Source organism: Capra hircus, chromosome 11 (genome assembly GCF_001704415.2).
Source record: "Capra hircus breed San Clemente chromosome 11, ASM170441v1, whole genome shotgun sequence".
Classification (NCBI taxonomy): domain Eukaryota; kingdom Metazoa; phylum Chordata; class Mammalia; order Artiodactyla; family Bovidae; genus Capra; species Capra hircus.
This window is the reverse complement of record NC_030818.1, coordinates 30490872-30507325: the sequence shown is the minus strand read 5'-3', so window position 1 is coordinate 30507325 and position 16454 is coordinate 30490872. Positions and strand designations below refer to the sequence as shown.

General features: G+C 38.2%; 1 protein-coding gene across 1 annotated transcript in view; it reads right to left on the bottom strand.

The window, feature by feature from the left end:
- Positions 1-15939, bottom strand: part of GTF2A1L (general transcription factor IIA subunit 1 like) — a 46702-nt gene extending 30763 nt beyond the window's left edge. Inside the window, exons 1-4 of the mRNA XM_005686581.3 lie at positions 15919-15939; positions 12926-13049; positions 4240-4295; positions 428-512 (exon numbers count right to left, since the gene is read on the bottom strand). Coding sequence (XP_005686638.2) covers positions 428-512; positions 4240-4295; positions 12926-13049; positions 15919-15939 — 286 coding nt within the window. The remainder of the gene's footprint in view (positions 1-427; positions 513-4239; positions 4296-12925; positions 13050-15918) is intronic.

Genomic DNA, 16454 nt, shown 5'->3' with positions numbered 1-16454 from the left:
CAAGTTAAACCTCCAAATTTTTCAAATATTCTGATACAATCTCCAATAAGAAAGGAGGCAAATGTTGATAAATCTAATCTTTAGTTTTTTTTGATTAGACCTAGCTGGGACTTGTGTATAACAATTCAGGGAACCAGTTTAAACTAGAGAAAACCTACACAAAGCATCTTATACAATGTTGGGAAAGAGTACTGGAAGTGAAATGTGGGGACAAGCTTAGTGCCTGTCTTAATAGAGAGGCTTAGTGTTTTTTGTGCTAGACTGCTTTCATAACAACTACTATTTATTATTACTTTTAAGTAAGGTTTATCAAAAGTGCCTATAACTTCAATGACTTGTGGTATAGTTAATTTACAATTGTGGAAGTTAATACCCAGAAGTCAGTGCCAATGCTAAAAACAAAATAGTCTTAAGACTATACTCTTACCAGAGGCAGTCTGCTGTGTCACACCCACTGGTACATGAATAGGATAACCAGGAAAAGTAAAGCTTGCACTGGAGTTTGAGGTGCCCTAGATATGAAAATTTTATGTTAGAAACTCAGAAAGAGGCTTTACTTGAAACTTTTTCCCTGATCTCATAGAGGATACAAAAAAATCTGATTAAGGCCAACATGACAATAGTAACCCAGCATTAGGGCTGAGTACTCTTGAGTAAACAGCTTTTTAATATTTGATGTAGATCATCTCATTAAAAATAAAAGGAATTTCATTCTACAGCTATTAGCAACGAAGTCAGTAAGTCTTCATAAATAACATGAAGACTGACTCATAAAATCTGCCCACAACATAGCTTTCAAATGGGCACTGATCCTCAAGATGTCAAATATAAGAACCACAGTTGTTTATAGGAGTCCTCTAGTCTGTAAGTTGATCACTAATACTATTTTAAAGCAGATAAAAGTGGTATCATTTTTATTTTAGAATAATTAGACCTTAGGGTTTTAAAATTTTTGAAAAGATAAGGAAACATGTTTGCCTATATGGCATGCAAAAATTTTAAAGACTTATTAATATTACCCACTGTTGTTAAGAATATGATTAAAAATCATATTCTCTCACACCACTGCTTATATGAGCATATATGGTACAATCCTTTTGGAGGGCAATTTTGCAGCATATGCCAAAACTAAAAACATGCATTATCTTTGACCCAGAAATTCTATTTCTAGAAATTTATCCCAATTACCTGATTATCACAAACACACCAAAACATTATCTACAAGTATCACCAATGTAATGCTATATTAGAAAAATACTAACAATAATTTAAATGTCCATAAACAAAAGACTGGTTAATTAAACTGTGATAAATCCACTAAGGCTAATCAATATTTACCTAGCATTGAAAAGGGCCATCTATATTACTAAGTTTGGAAAAAGAAATTACAGAAATAGTCCAGAGAATGATCCTACTTTTACTGTGAAAATTAATATAACTATCTTTAATGAAGTCTGCTGCTACTGCTAAGTCACTTCAGTCGTGTCCGACTCTGTGCGACCCCAGAGATGGCAGCCTACCAGGCTCCCCCGTCCCTGGGATTCTCCAGGCAAGAACACTGGAGTGGATTGCCATTTCCTTCTCCAATGAATGAAAGTGAAAAGTGAAAGTGAAGTCGCTCAGTCGTGTCCGACCCTCAGCGACCCCATGGACTGCAGCCTACCAAGCTCCTCCGTCCATGGGATTTTCCAGGCAAGAGTACTGGAGTGGGGTGCCATTGCCTTCTCTGATGAAGAAGTCTAAATGGATATATATCATACAGTTAAAACAGCTACCTTTGGGATATAATCCTATAGGGCCCTATCACTTTTTACTTTCTAAATCTGATTTTACTTTTTGTATGTGTGTTAGTTGCTCCAGTCAGGTCCAAATCTTTGTGACCCTATGGCCTGTAGCCCACCAATCTCCTCTGTCCATTGAATTCTTCAGGCAAGAATACTGGAGTGGGTAGCCATTCCTTTCTCTAGAGGATATTCCTGACCCAAGGAATGAACCTGAGTCTCCTGCACTGTAGGCAGATTCTTTACCATTTGAGCCACCAAGGAAGACCATCATTAATGAGAACTTATTTCCAAGAATTTCAAAGATAGAAATATTTCTTCACTGGTTTCCTATCAAAAGCAGCAACATTCTTTCTAAAAATTGTGGTAAGGACGATGATTTTTGTTTTTAATGAAGAAACAGAAATAAATGGTCCACTAAGTGACTCCAAAATCACTGCAGATGGTGACTGCAGCCATGAAATTAAAAGACGCTTACTCCTTGGAAGAAAAGTTATGACCAACCTAGATAGTATATTCAAAAGCAGGGACATTACTTTGCCACCTAAGGTCCGTCTAGTCAAGGCTATGGTTTTTCCTGTGGTCATGTATGGATGTGAGAGTTGGACTGTGAAGAAGGCTGAGTGCCGAAGAATTGATGCTTTTGAACTGCGGTGTTGGAGAAGACTCTTGAGAGTCCCTCGGACTGCAAGGAGATCCAGCCAGTCCATTCTGAAGGAGATCAGCCCTGGGATTCTTTGGAAGGAATGATGCTGAAGCTGAAACTCCAGTACTTTGGCCACCTCATGAGAAGAGTTGACTCATTGGAAAAGACTCTGATGCTGGGAGGGATTGGGGGCAGGAGGAGAAGGGAACAACCGAGGATGAGATGGCTGGATGGCATCACGGACTCGGTGGACGTGAGTCTGAGTGAACTCCGGGAGTTGGTGATGGACAGGGAGGCCTGGCGTGCTGCAATTCATGGGGTCGCAAAGAGTCGGACACGACTGAGCGACTGAACCGAACCAACCGAAGTGACTCAGCTGTAAAGCACCTGCTTGCCAATGCAGGAGACACAGGTTCTCTACCTGGGTGGGGTAGATCCCCTGGAGAAGGAAATGGCAACCCACTCCAGTACTCTTGCCTGGAAAATCCCAAGACAGAGGAGCCTGGAGAGCTACAGTCCAAGGAGTCACAAGAGTCAGACACAACTTAGCGACTAAACAACAAAATTCTTGTACCTCAGAAAGGTAACTCATGGGCTGAAAGAAAAGGAAGAACAGTTAGTGGATCATATATCCTCTTTTGTTGTTGTTTAGTTGCTAAGTCATGTCCAATTCTGTGACCCCGTGGACTGTAGCCCACTAGGCTCCACTGTCTATGGGATTCTCCAGGCAAGAACACTAGAATGGGTTGCCACTTCCTTCCCCAGGGGATGTCCCTGATCCAGGGATGGAATCTGCATTTCCTGCATTCAGTTCAGTCACTCAGTCGTGTCCGACTCTTTGCGACCCCATGAATCGCAGCACGCCAGGCCTCCCCGTCCATCACCATCTCCCGGAGTTCACTCACACTCACGTCCATCGAGTCAGTGATGCCATCCAGCCATCTCCTCCTCGGTCGTCCCCTTCTCCTCCTGCCCCCAATCCCTCCCAGCATCACAGTCTTTTCCAATGAGTCAACTCTTCTCATGAGGTGGCCAAAGTACTGGAGTTTCAGCTTTAGCATCATTCCTTCCAAAGAAATCCCAGGGCTGATCTCCTTCAGAATGGACTGGTTGGATCTCCTTGCAGTCCAAGGGACTCTCAAGAGTCTTCTCCAACACCACAGTTCAAAAGCATCAATTCTTCGGCACTCAGCCTTCTTCCAGTGGATTTCTTACCACTAAGCCACCAGGGAAACCTTATAAAAAAAAAGAGAGAGAGAAATAGTTCTATTTTTCCCCACCTGGAAACTACTCAATTTTCTATATGTAAGTTTTAAATTTTATCTCATGCCCCCAAATCCTAGGGGTAAAACCGACCTCTATTACACAAAGATAAAAAATAACCAAAATATTCCACTTAAATAAAAGGAAGAACTACGATGTGCCTCAACGCTAGGGGTGAAAAAATCAGAAAATGCAGCATATCAAAATCATCTACTTAGGAACCAACATGTAAGTATATAACATTACACCGTGTATTAAAACGCCATACAATGTAACTTTAGAAATTTCCTAATCTTGTAGGTACAGTCTTGGCAGATGCTAACAACGGTTCTGGAAGACAGGAAAAGCTGGTGAGAAAATATTACATCTGAAACTACTGAATTTTTCCAACACCTATGTTATAGAAGCTATTTTTGTCTTCCCATCCCTTATGACATCTTTCCTCATTCAACTAAAGTTTTACAAATTCCATCTCTGCCCAGCCTTCGGCCACCATTCAGTAAAACTGGGGCATCTCTTTTAAAAATATATCTTAAATAAGCTACATACCAGTTCTGCTGTGGTAAAACTGGGACGAGTTCTACCAGCAGGAATAACTAACGATGCTGTAGAGAAAACAAAATAAACATCACACAGTCATTAGATTTTACCAATTTAATGAAATTGCTCTAAGTATACCTTATTCTTTTTAATGCTTTCCATCAAAAACATTTCAACCATGATAAATTCTATACTTTCTGATTCCAAGTGAGGTAAAAATGGTTAATCATATCTTTTCCCAACAATTTCAGATAAAGACTTTACAACTATTTTCAGTACCAAAACAAAATCCCATTGCAATCAAGTATATTGTACTATAGAATATAGAAGTCCATAAGGAAACAGCTAGGTTATCTTTAGGAAGTCAGTGTACCTCCATCACAACTTTTCATAACAGAAAAAAGTAATTTTATGGCATGTTTCCAAGCATACTTTGAGCAAAAAAAAAACCAACAAAAAACAAAAATGTAAACTACCATAAACCATTCTAAGTTTTAATAGGTTCAAAACAAATTTCAATTCATTTATTTCATGAAAATTTATTTATAGTACTTTAGTCAAGTAATTAAGCAAACACAGATACACAGTTTTAGGAGTAAATCTAAAAGAACATGTCTCCTGAAGTCTCTGCAGGACTTCAGGTAAACTGCGAAGAAAAATATGACAATAAATTCTTAGGAGAACACCAACTCAACCTGCATTAAACCTATCATCTCATTTATCTTCATTTGCACCAATTTCCTGTGCTAACTGTCCCTTTGGTTATTGTACATCTAAAAGTTGGCCAAATGGTTTCAAATGCAGTTGTTTAAAAATACGTCTAAAAAAGAACAACATAATGTCATTTGCAGCAATGTGGAAACTAGAGACTGTCATACTGAGTGAAGTCAGAGAAAAACAAATATGTAATATTTATATGTGGAATAAAAAAAATGGTACAAATGAACTTATTTACAAAATCAGTCACAGATGGGGAAAACAAACTTACAGTTACTAGGGTGGGAAAAGGTGGTGCTGCTAAGTCGCTTCAGTCGTGTCCGACTCTGTGCAACCCCATAGATGGCAGCCCACCAAGCTCCCCCATCCCTGGGATTCTCCAGGCAAGAACACTGGAGTGGGTTGCCATTTCCTTCTCCAATGCATGAAAGTGAAAAGTCAAAGTGAAGTCACTCAGTCGTGTCCAACTCTTTGTGACCCCATGGACTGCAGCCAACCAGGCCCCTCCGTCCATGGGATTTTCCAGGCAAGAGTACTGGAGTGGGTTGCCATTGCCTTCTCTGCTATATGGCAAAAGCATCTAAAAAAGAGTGGATATATGTATATTTATAACTGATTCACTTTGTTGTACAGCAGAAACTAACACATTTTCAACCTACTATGCTTCAATAAAATTTATTTAAACATCAGTCTAAAAAACAAATAGTTACTAGAAGGATTTTGGTTGACCAACATAACCTTAAACCTTACCTCAAGGTTCATTTTATCTACTTGAACCTGACTGTTAGAAGACCATCTCTTTTCTTTAATGAAATAAAAAACATTTTTGCATGTTTAAGCAGCATGTATGTATTAAATACAATATTTTTATGGCATTTTTTTTCACATACTGTGTTAAGGAAGACTTGGAAATGGCTACCCACTCCAGTACTCTTGTCTGGAAAATCCCTCGGATGGAGGAGCCTAGTAGGCTGCAGCCCATGGGGTCGCACAGAGTCGGACATGACTGAGCGACTTCCCTTTCACTTCCCCCAAGATCCATTTCTGACACTAGAGTGGCTCCATCACATACAACAAACAGCTCAGAAGAGCAAATTTTTTTAACTAACCATTCTTGTCACATTAAGACAACAGAAGTGAAGCTACAGAGATTGATAGTTAATGAGGTACAAAATTATTTTTATCTTCTGCCATCTATGGCTTTGCTTATTAACAGGCATTCTTTTAGAAAGGCTAAATTAGAAAGAATTGGAGTGGCAGGAACACAATGGTATTAGTCTTAATTAGCTGAAGTGAGCAAAGCTTAGGCTGGTACAGCTTAAGTCATAGCCTGAGAGGAAACAAAAATCTGTTAACATACTGTCTGCAGCAATTAAAAGAATTTCTTGAGGAAAAATAGCAATAATTCTCCCCTTTTAAATACTCTGAAATAAATCCCAGAGGATAATTCTCTCTACTCATATAAATCAAACAGAGCTATAAGAGAGTTTTAAGAGTTTCTTTATAGTCATCAAAAGAACTGAATTAACAAAATTTTATAGTAAAGTTCCACGCAGTTCCTACTTAATTTTGATACTAAATTCACAAGTTAAATTCACCATTCATACACATTCACAAATTATATGTGCCTGAAACGTATTTTTTAAAATACTCAAGACAGTTTTGATAACCAATTAAGTTTTAACTGAATACATGTTTTTACTTGAACTGGAAGAGTCAGAATTTTGATGTTCATTCATACTCTAGAAATAGCAAATTTCACAAACAATGAGCTTTAGAATATAGATGGAATTAAATCTGCCAAATATAATTTAATGAATTTTGTAAAAAGATAGCATAATATATATTATACAATTATATAATACAGAATAGCAACATTCACAGTTATAAGTGTGTTTTTCCCTACACACCAAAAAGTCTTTAATACATTGAAAGTGAAAGTGAAGTCACTCAGTTGTGTCTGACTCTTTGTGACCCCATGGACTGTAGCCCACCAGGCTCCTCCGTCCATGTGATTCTCCAGGCAAGAATGCTGGAGTGGGTTGCCATTTCCTTCTCCAGGGGATCTTCCCGACCCAGGGATTGAACCTAGGTCTCCTGCATTGCAGGCAGACGCTTTACCCTCTGAGCCACCAGGGAAGCCCTTAATACATTAAGGCAGCTTAACAAACTTGGGTCCATTCTGAACCATTCCAAATTTTAATATCCAAGTCACGTTATTCAAGAGGTGCAAAGACTGTTAAATTTCTTCTTTGTGGCTACTCTTTAGCACATGGCTGTCTCCTGATTACCAAACTGAATATTCTAATTCAAATCATCTCAAGAGACAACAGCAGTGTTTAAACTTTCAACAGATCCAAGTTCAAGAACAACTGGACATACAGTTTTTACCTGAAGTTTAAGAGTTTCAATGCTCAAAGCTGAAAGCCAACAAATCTCTCAATGTTCCTGGTTCTTCCTTATCGTCTTCCCACAGTGACTGATGGTTGCATCAAAAAGACTATGTGACATGAAGACCAAAAATCAGATGGTGATTGGAACTGCCCTAGGAATACGGCAATCAGAGGCAGCCTGACGACACATCCCAGTGTGCTCAAGACAGTCCTACTTCACACCTATTATTCTGAGGTTATTATCAATAGCATCCCATTTCTCTCTCAAAAGTGCATTATAAGCAAAAGATCCAGAATAGCCAATATGATACTCAAGGAGAAAAAAATGAACTACTAATACTGCCCAACTTCAAGACTTACTATAAAGCTACAGTAATCAAGACAGTGTCATATGGCAAAACAAAAATAGACAAAAAGACCAGTGGAACAGTACAAAGAGCCCAGAGAGAGCCCCCATAAATATAATCAGTTGACCTTTGACAAAAGGAGTATAAGCAATACGAGGGAGCAAAGACAGCCTCTTCAACAAAAAGTGCTGAAACTGAACCTACAATGCAAAAAAGAGAAAGGAACCTAGATACAAACCCTACACTCTTCACAAAGACTAACTCAAAATAGATCATAGACCTAAATGTAAAATGCAAAACCATAAAACTCCTAGAAAATAACACAGGAGAAAATCTAGATGACTTAAACATGGCAATGAATTTTTTGATACAATACCAAAAGCACAATCCATGAAAGAAATAACTGATAATTTGGACTTCATTAAAATTAAAAACTGCTTTGTGAAAGACAAGTCAGGAGAATGAGAAGACACGCCACAGTTTGGGAGAAGATACTTGCAAAAGACATACCTGATAAGAGACTTATCAAAAATATACAAAGAACTCTTAAAACTTAACAACAACAAAATAATCAAATTAAAAAATAAATTAAGCACCTAAATAAACACTCCACCAAAGAAGATATACAGATGGCAGACATAACACCAATATGCTGACAAATATGCAGAGCAAAAAACTCTCATGGTTCAGCCACTTTGGAAAGTTTGGCACTTTCTTACCAAACGAAATATACTGTTATCATATGATCCAGCAATCACATTCTTTGGTATTTATACCCAAAGGAGTTGAAAACTTACTTTTACACAAAAACCTGCACACTCATTTTTACAAAGTTTTATTCATAATTGCCAAATTCAGAGACCAATTAGTTATTGTTCAGAGGCTGAGTGGATATATTAACTGCAGTAGCTCCAGACAATGGGATATTATTTAGTGCTGAAACAAAAGGAGCTATCAAGCCATGAAAAGACATGGAACAATCTTAAAGTCATATTACTAACGGAAAGAAGCCAACCTGAAAAGGCTATATACTATACTATCCCAAATATATGACAACCTGGAAAAGGCAAAACTATAGAGATATTAGTAGTAAAAAGATCAGAGGTTGCCAAGGACTGGTGTGAGGGGAACTGACAAAAAGGAGCACAGAAGTATTGGGGGCAATGGAAATACTCTGTATCAAACTATTACAATGGATTCAAATCATTATGCACCTGGCCAACCCCACAGAATGTAGAACACCAAAAGTGATCATGTAAACTGTGACTTTACATATCAATGCAGGTTCATAAATTATAACAAATACACCACCCTCCTGAGGGATGCTGATAAATAAAGAGGTTATGCTTGAGTAGGGAGCAAGCAGTACATGGGAAATTTCTCTCAAGTCTGCTGTGAATCTAAAGATGCTCTTTAAAATTATTTTTTAAAAAGACTATAAATGATATATAAGTATAGAACGGTGGTCATTTAGTCACTAAGTCATGTCCGACTTTTGTGACCCCATGGACTATAGCCCACCAGCCTCCCCTGTCCATGCGGATTCTCCAGGCAAAAATACTGGAGTGGGTTGCCATGCCCTCCTCCAGGGGATCTTCCCAACCCAGAAATAGAACTCAGGTCTTCCGCAGTGCAGGCAGATTCTTTACCATCCGAGCCACCAGGGTATCAAGGCAATTTATGCCTTTTTCATTTCTCACTAAGCATTTGGGGCAGGGTATTGTTGACATCTGCACTGTGGCCCAAAGCCACAATGATTAAAACTGAAGGCACTGTCACATGAATTAAGCCTGTAAGCACCAAACCCTACTAGTGCTCCCTGTGTTTACTCTCCATTGCTATTTACTCACAACTAAAAAATAATAATAAAACCAGCAACAACAAAACTGTTTCACTTAAGAAGTTCCTTAATGTAACTATAAATAATTATTTTTACTAAATTTCAACCCTCAAGTATACTTCCTTTTAATATTCTGTATGAGGAAACTGGAAGAACATATAAAGCATTTCTGGAGCATACAGAAGTACAAGGAAGTACAACGAGATGCAGCGGTGCTGTTCTTTAAGTTGGGAGCTGACGTAGCTAATTTCTTTTTTTCAAGAAACACTAGTTTTACTTGAAAGAAAAACTGACAGTAACCATGGTTCTTCAAAGTTGGGTATATGGCAGTTTTCTGAAAATGAACTAAGTGTGCCCATCACTTCAAAGAAAAGCAAACTGACAATGTTTGTTTAGGAATGATAAAATTCAAGTTTTCAAGCAAAAATTAGAATTTTGGAAACTCTATATCCACAACAGTGAGCTTCATTGCTTTCCGATACTTAGAACCCTTTTCTGATGAGATGTGGGGGGATGATGATGACTTTTTATCCTGTATCATGAACAGTGTGTCAAATATTTAACTCAGTGAACCAACATTTTCCAAGTCATCAACATATGTTACAAAATTACACATAGGTTAGAGAGTCATTCAAAGTGTAAGATATACCAGGGAACTTTAACAAAAAGTCCACTGATATTGATTCTGCCTGCCAGTCTGCTAAGTCACTTCAGTTGTGTCCGACCCTGTGCGACCCCACAGACGGCAGCCCCCCAGGCTCCCCCGTCCCTAGGACTTGCCATTTCCTTCTCCAATGCATGAAAGTGAAAAGTGAAAGTGAGGTCGCTCAGTCGTATCCGACTCTTAGCGATCCCATGGACTGCAGCCTACCAGGCTACCTCTGTCCATAGCATTTTCCAGGCAAGAGTACTGCCTGGAGTGGGGTGCCATTGCCTTCTCCGGATATTGATTCTACTTTGCACCTAATCTCTCAGAAGCTACCACTTGTTGAGTTTTAGCTTAGTACCAAATTACCTGAAAAAGCTACTAAAATATTCCTGCTTTTTCAATTATCTCACCGTGGAATATTAGATTTTCTTCTTATATGTAGTTTTGCTAAAACTATATATCACAACAGATTAAATTTAGAAATAGATATGAGAATCCAGCTGTCTTGAATTAAGCCAGACATTAACTAGAATTGCAGAAAAGTGAAACAATACCAATCTTCTCACTAAATACTTTTTGCTCTAGAAAATAGTTATTTTAAACAAATATATATTAACATACAATCACTTTTTAAATTAATAAATCAACATTTTAAAAATGTCTCAGCTTTAATTTCCAATGACAGGTATCTATAACCCAAAAGAAAAGTACTTTGAGGTTCTCGATTTTAAAGTGTAAAGCGGTCCTGAGACGCCCCCCACCAAATAAAGAAAAAAAAGCTGACAATTGAAGATACAGCAAATTATTAAACAAATGGATAATACAGTCAAAGAAAACATAATAAAATGCGTGGAATAGACAAAGGCAAATGACTTATTCCGTTGTAGATTTAATTAGAACTTGTTATCAAGAGATGAAAAGGTTGCATAAGCTTAGGTCATCTTAATCAGGCTTTTAAAAGCTTACAATGAGAAGACATAAAAAGCACTTCCAATTTTATGAGGTTATTTACTAGCTACTAGAGTACCTAGAAATGAAGATGGAAGGCAATAAGGCCTATAGTGCAGTTTTACAGGGTACACGTGCTTCCTCTTCACTTCATTATGAATGACGCAGAGGAGAATAAGAAAAACTATCTTATTTAAATGTAATTATTTCTATTATTCTAACCTCTAAGAAAGAAATTAGAATCAAGTGTTGAGTGAAAGTCAGCTAGATATATTAGCTGCAAGACTATTTTGTGATTTAAATCATTGGTAATATTACCATCTTGCGGCAAAATCTAGTATTGCAATTTTGAATGACAGAAAGTGGAAGTGTTCTGGCTATTCTTTTTTCAAGAACTATGCTTTTGATAAAATTCAGTCAAGTATTTTACTCCTCCACACTGACCACACTCCAAGCCACTCCTAAGGAAAAAAATCTCTAAAGTTCTTTAATGATGAAAAAAAGAGTAAAAGAATGTTATTTAAATGCAGAAATAAAAGGAATGCCCTAATAAAACAATAAAATTAAAAATGAAAGCATAGCCAGAAAAACACAAAATTTGATGGAAAATGTTTCAGTGTGTCAACTAAGTAATTAAAACTGCTATGGCTAATTCTTACACTGCAATATTCTACATTTTAAGCACAGCGTTAGATAAAAGCTGTTTGGTAACTCAACATTCTTTGTTGGTTTCATTTTTATAAGTTACAATTGCTGCCACACAAATTCATCTTGTTATAGAGGAGGTACAAGCCTCCTTACTATCGTCCCTTGGCCTTGGCCCACATATACTCATGTGAATTTTCCCAAGTATACCATGAATGATCCAGTTTGTATTGACAATTTAATCTACCCTTGCAGACATTAATCTACTGAATTCCAGCTAAATCAAATACAACCTACGTGTGTGTGTGTGTGTGTGTGTGTCTGGGCATGTCTGTATCTAGGTGTGTCTGCTGGTGTATGCCTCTGCGTCTGTCAGTGTCTCTATCTGCCTGCGTCTCTGTGTATCAACAAGCAGATGTATACACATACACATATCAGGACAGCATAATGATCATAAGAATCAGGGGAGAAAAAAGAAAGAAAGGCTAGAAAGACATAATAGTATTGCTAACCGCTAATCTTTTCCAGTGTAAACTAATAGACATATTATGGACAAACATTCCCTTAAAAGCAGAGATCTACATTCAGTAGGACCAAGATTAGTGACAATACATGTAAGGTCCATTTCTAGCCATCATTTTATATCCAAAACTGTGAAGCAGCCTGAATAACATCCCATAGCCCTGTTTATAAAAGTGATTGTTCACAAAAGCTCCATTTTGCTTCCAATTCAATGGCAAATTTATAATACATACAGACAGCAAGAAGAAAGAGTGCACAAGCTTGCAAGTACCCATCTTTCCCTCTGCTTCTTTACCAACAATGGTTGGATGACTCCTTGACTACAGCCAATTAAATTTTCTGAAATAACCAGAGGGTACTCCCAACAGCCCATGAACTATACAACTTGTTCTTCTGAAGTATGGCTTTGTCACCTTTTGGGACTATAGAATTTTTTTAAAAAATAGTTTAAACAACCTAATTTTCTTATCAATAATTACATGGCAGTAATGAGTTATCCTGCATTCATTTATTTAACAATAATTTTTGAAGTCCAAGCCCTCTTACCTTAAGAATATTACCCTAATTCAAAACCACCACCAAAGAAGAATTTGTTACAAAGACAAATACTACTAATTTACTAACTGTATCCAACCTGCTGATGATTGCAATGTTTGGTGCAAGCTGTGTGGCAACTGAAGTGTGAACAGAGGTGAATGAACACTATTTCTGAAGAAGTCTTCTGTGGCTTTAGATTGCAAAACCTTTGTTTCCCAGAGCTGCAGAGAGAAACAAAATGTTTGCTTTAAAAAAAAAAATTAGGATAGTTACTGCTATTCTTTTAACTTTTAAATTGTCAACTGAAATCTCAATAAATGGGTAGGTGTTAAATGTTAATTAAGAGGTCTGAATTATAGTTTAGCCATTTTTTAAGCTGAAAAAACAAAAGACAGAAACTTTTACTGTCTACAAACCTGCTTCAAGTCTTTTAAGACTTGTTCTTCTACACCTTCTTCAGCAAAGAGATCCCTCACTCCTTCAATCACATCTTCAATTACAGATCTGTAAAGTTTAGCCTACATAAAAGCAATTGTTAAAAGTTTTACATTCAAGTTTGAGTGTGCTCAGCCTTTAAAAACATGCAATGTACACTTTTCTAATCTTATATTTAAAGAAAAGCCACCACAAGGATTTTCACTAAATGCATCCTATTCCCAGTATAGTCTTAGCTTTTCATAAATTGTGTTAATTTCAGATCCATAGTCTCAGTCTATCTATAAGGCTGAATCACAATGAGCGTGTAGGTTGCTCAGTCAAGTCTGACTCTTTTGTGACCCCAGGGACTATAGTCTGCCAGGTTCCTCTGTACAAGGGATATTTCAGACAGGAATACTGGAGTGGGCTGCCACTTTCTTCCTCCCAGCCCAGGGATTAAACTGGCATCTCCTGTGTCTCCTGCATTGCAGGAGATTCTTTACCTGCTGAGCCATCAGGGAAGCCCTGAATCACAATACTACAAGAAAACATGAGATACAAATCTCATCAAGATGTATGCTTGTTTTTATGTTCCCTGACTTCTGTGTCAGTATTTAACCTCCCCAGTCCTTTTTAAAAGGAAACTAATTTAAGGCAGGTGGAAATGAACCTTTTGTTTTCATTTTACTCTTTTCTCAAACAGATCAAAAGAGCGTTTTTAGAGTTTATTATTTCCACTAATGTAAATAAATTCCACCTCTTAAGTTTGGGGCAGGCATTTACAATAGTCACCAAAGTGCTTCCCACTTCCAAAGCACATGTAATCCAAAAGATATCCTGAACCATGGTCAAGTAAACTGCAACAAAAAGGATTTCCTAAGAGAAACTAAGGACAGAAACTAAGAAACTAAATGAACCTTACCCTTCCATAGCCTGCAGAGAATAAGTAACACCCTAAAAGCAGATTTTTACCAGATTAAAAATTGGTCAATATCAATAGAAAAATAGCCCTGTGAAATAAACTCAGTCCTTCAAATCTATGTAAATTGTGCTTCATTTCCAGCATAATCCTGGCAGTCCAGTGGTTAAGACTCAACGCTTTCACTACTGGGGGCATGAGGTCAATCTTGGTCAAGGTACGAAGATTCACTGCAAGTCATACAGCGTGGCCAAAAAATAAAATAAAATATAACAATAAATAAAATTTTAAAATTACTAAATGCAAAAAAAGAGAGAGCCACGCTAAGTATATTAACAATACTGACCTGAACCTAGTGGACTGATAAGAAATGACAAAATAGGAATGTAGCTGAATTGCTCTTATTTCAGCAATTAACAGGCCAAATTGAAAATTCTATTATTCAAGGATTGCTTTTCTTACTACTCAGTAAATAAATACATTCATGGCAAGAGTAGTTAGGCTTTACATTTATCCTTCTGAAGACCAAGAGTAAGCCTATAAATAAGCCAATCAGTAATATTTCAAGTAATATGTTTTTCACAAGTATGAACAGTAAGGTTAGGTGGTCTAGATTAGTCGCTTCTTGTAAAACAGTTTACCCTGATAAAGGTGCTAAACTGAGGCTTCAGTGTTGGTCTTGGCTAGTGTGATCACATTTAAAGCAAGGGGGAAAAACTCCTAGGGATAAAAACATCTTTTAAGATCTACCCTTAAAATGTAACAGCAGCCATCGAAAATGACCCATTACCACACAAAATTTCAAAAGCAAAGTAGGAACTGGACCTACTTTCTCTTCGAGGACTACAGTTAGATTTTATCTTCATCATAATCAAATGGAATACATGGTAAATTCAAGTATAATTATTTTACATATCTTAAACATACTAAAATCAGACAATGGATACACATTAAGATAATAACTTTTCTCAAGACATGAACCCTTTTATGCTGTGTATGTATAGGTGAAACCCATAAAATACCACACATCTGGACAAGCTACATTGCCTTTTACCAAATGTGAACTTCTGACTTGAACTGAAAATCAACATGACTCCTTAACTTTACCTTTAATTCAGGTTTTTAAGATTGATAGAAGGTCTCACAAGGCCATTTAGCCTATCAATTCTCAGGTGAGGTTTAGGTACTCCATAGCAGTAGGAGAGCAATGTCTCCGTTTATCAATTTCAACTGTACTTATGGATGGGAAAATGGAAGGACGAGGGAGACCTCTAAAAATATGTGGTGGGGTCACAAAGTATCACATTACCTGTTGTATCAGGTAACTAATACAGCTTAGAATCAACAGCGGCCATACTAAAATTAAGGGCTACAATTAAAGGTACAACTGAACTTAGTAATTCTAAACACACAGGAAACTGGCAGGGCTCAGGTGCATTCCGCCGCTAACCACCATCTCACATCCGTATTCTAGAGGACCTGAGTTTGGATGAGAAGCCAGGAGAAGAGGAGGGGCATCTGCTCTTCTGATGGGAGCCAGATCCAACTTCCAGGTGAGTTACTGGCTCTAATCCGTGTCCTCCAACACGGAGGCGAAGAACAGCCGAAGCCCCTACGGGAGAGGGCCTCTGAATGTCTGTGAAGGGCCAGGAAGAAAGAAAGTGGTGCGGGGAGCTCCGCTGCCATGACCCCAGGGTCACACTCCCTCCCCACGGGGGGCAGGCCAAGAGGCCATGCTGATGGTCCTCACTTACCACCCCGTTGACGCAATCCATGACACCGGCTCCAGCACCCTGCTGCCTGCGCCTGCGCCTGCGCAGCACGCGGTGCCTCGCCAAGGACCGCCCCCTGTGGGCTTTGAATGTGGGTGCACGTTGTCCGTGCAACTACGTCAGGGCACTGCGGGCGGGGCAGGGGAGGAGAGAAGGTTAATAAATCGATCAGGGTTAACTGGAGATTCTGTGCTGAGGCAGGGGGGAGGTTGGTTTGCTGGGGCAAAGAAACCAGCTAAAGTGGGATGGTTAATTCCGGTGTAATTAGCCTTGGGCTGTTCACATGACCCTTAAAAAGCCTTTATTTTCTCAAGTTGTAAAATAAAGGCTACGAAAATAGGGGATGAGCAATGCAGTGGTAGATCCCAGCTCACTTTACCTTTGAAAAGAGAGGAATTAGAGGTGTCTGTCTTCTTAATTTTCATTCCTCTCCTTAGGCCCCACTCACAGCTGAACTCCAGTATGTAACAAGAATCTAACTCTTCTAAGATGGGTTCTCAAAGTGTGGGACAGCAGCA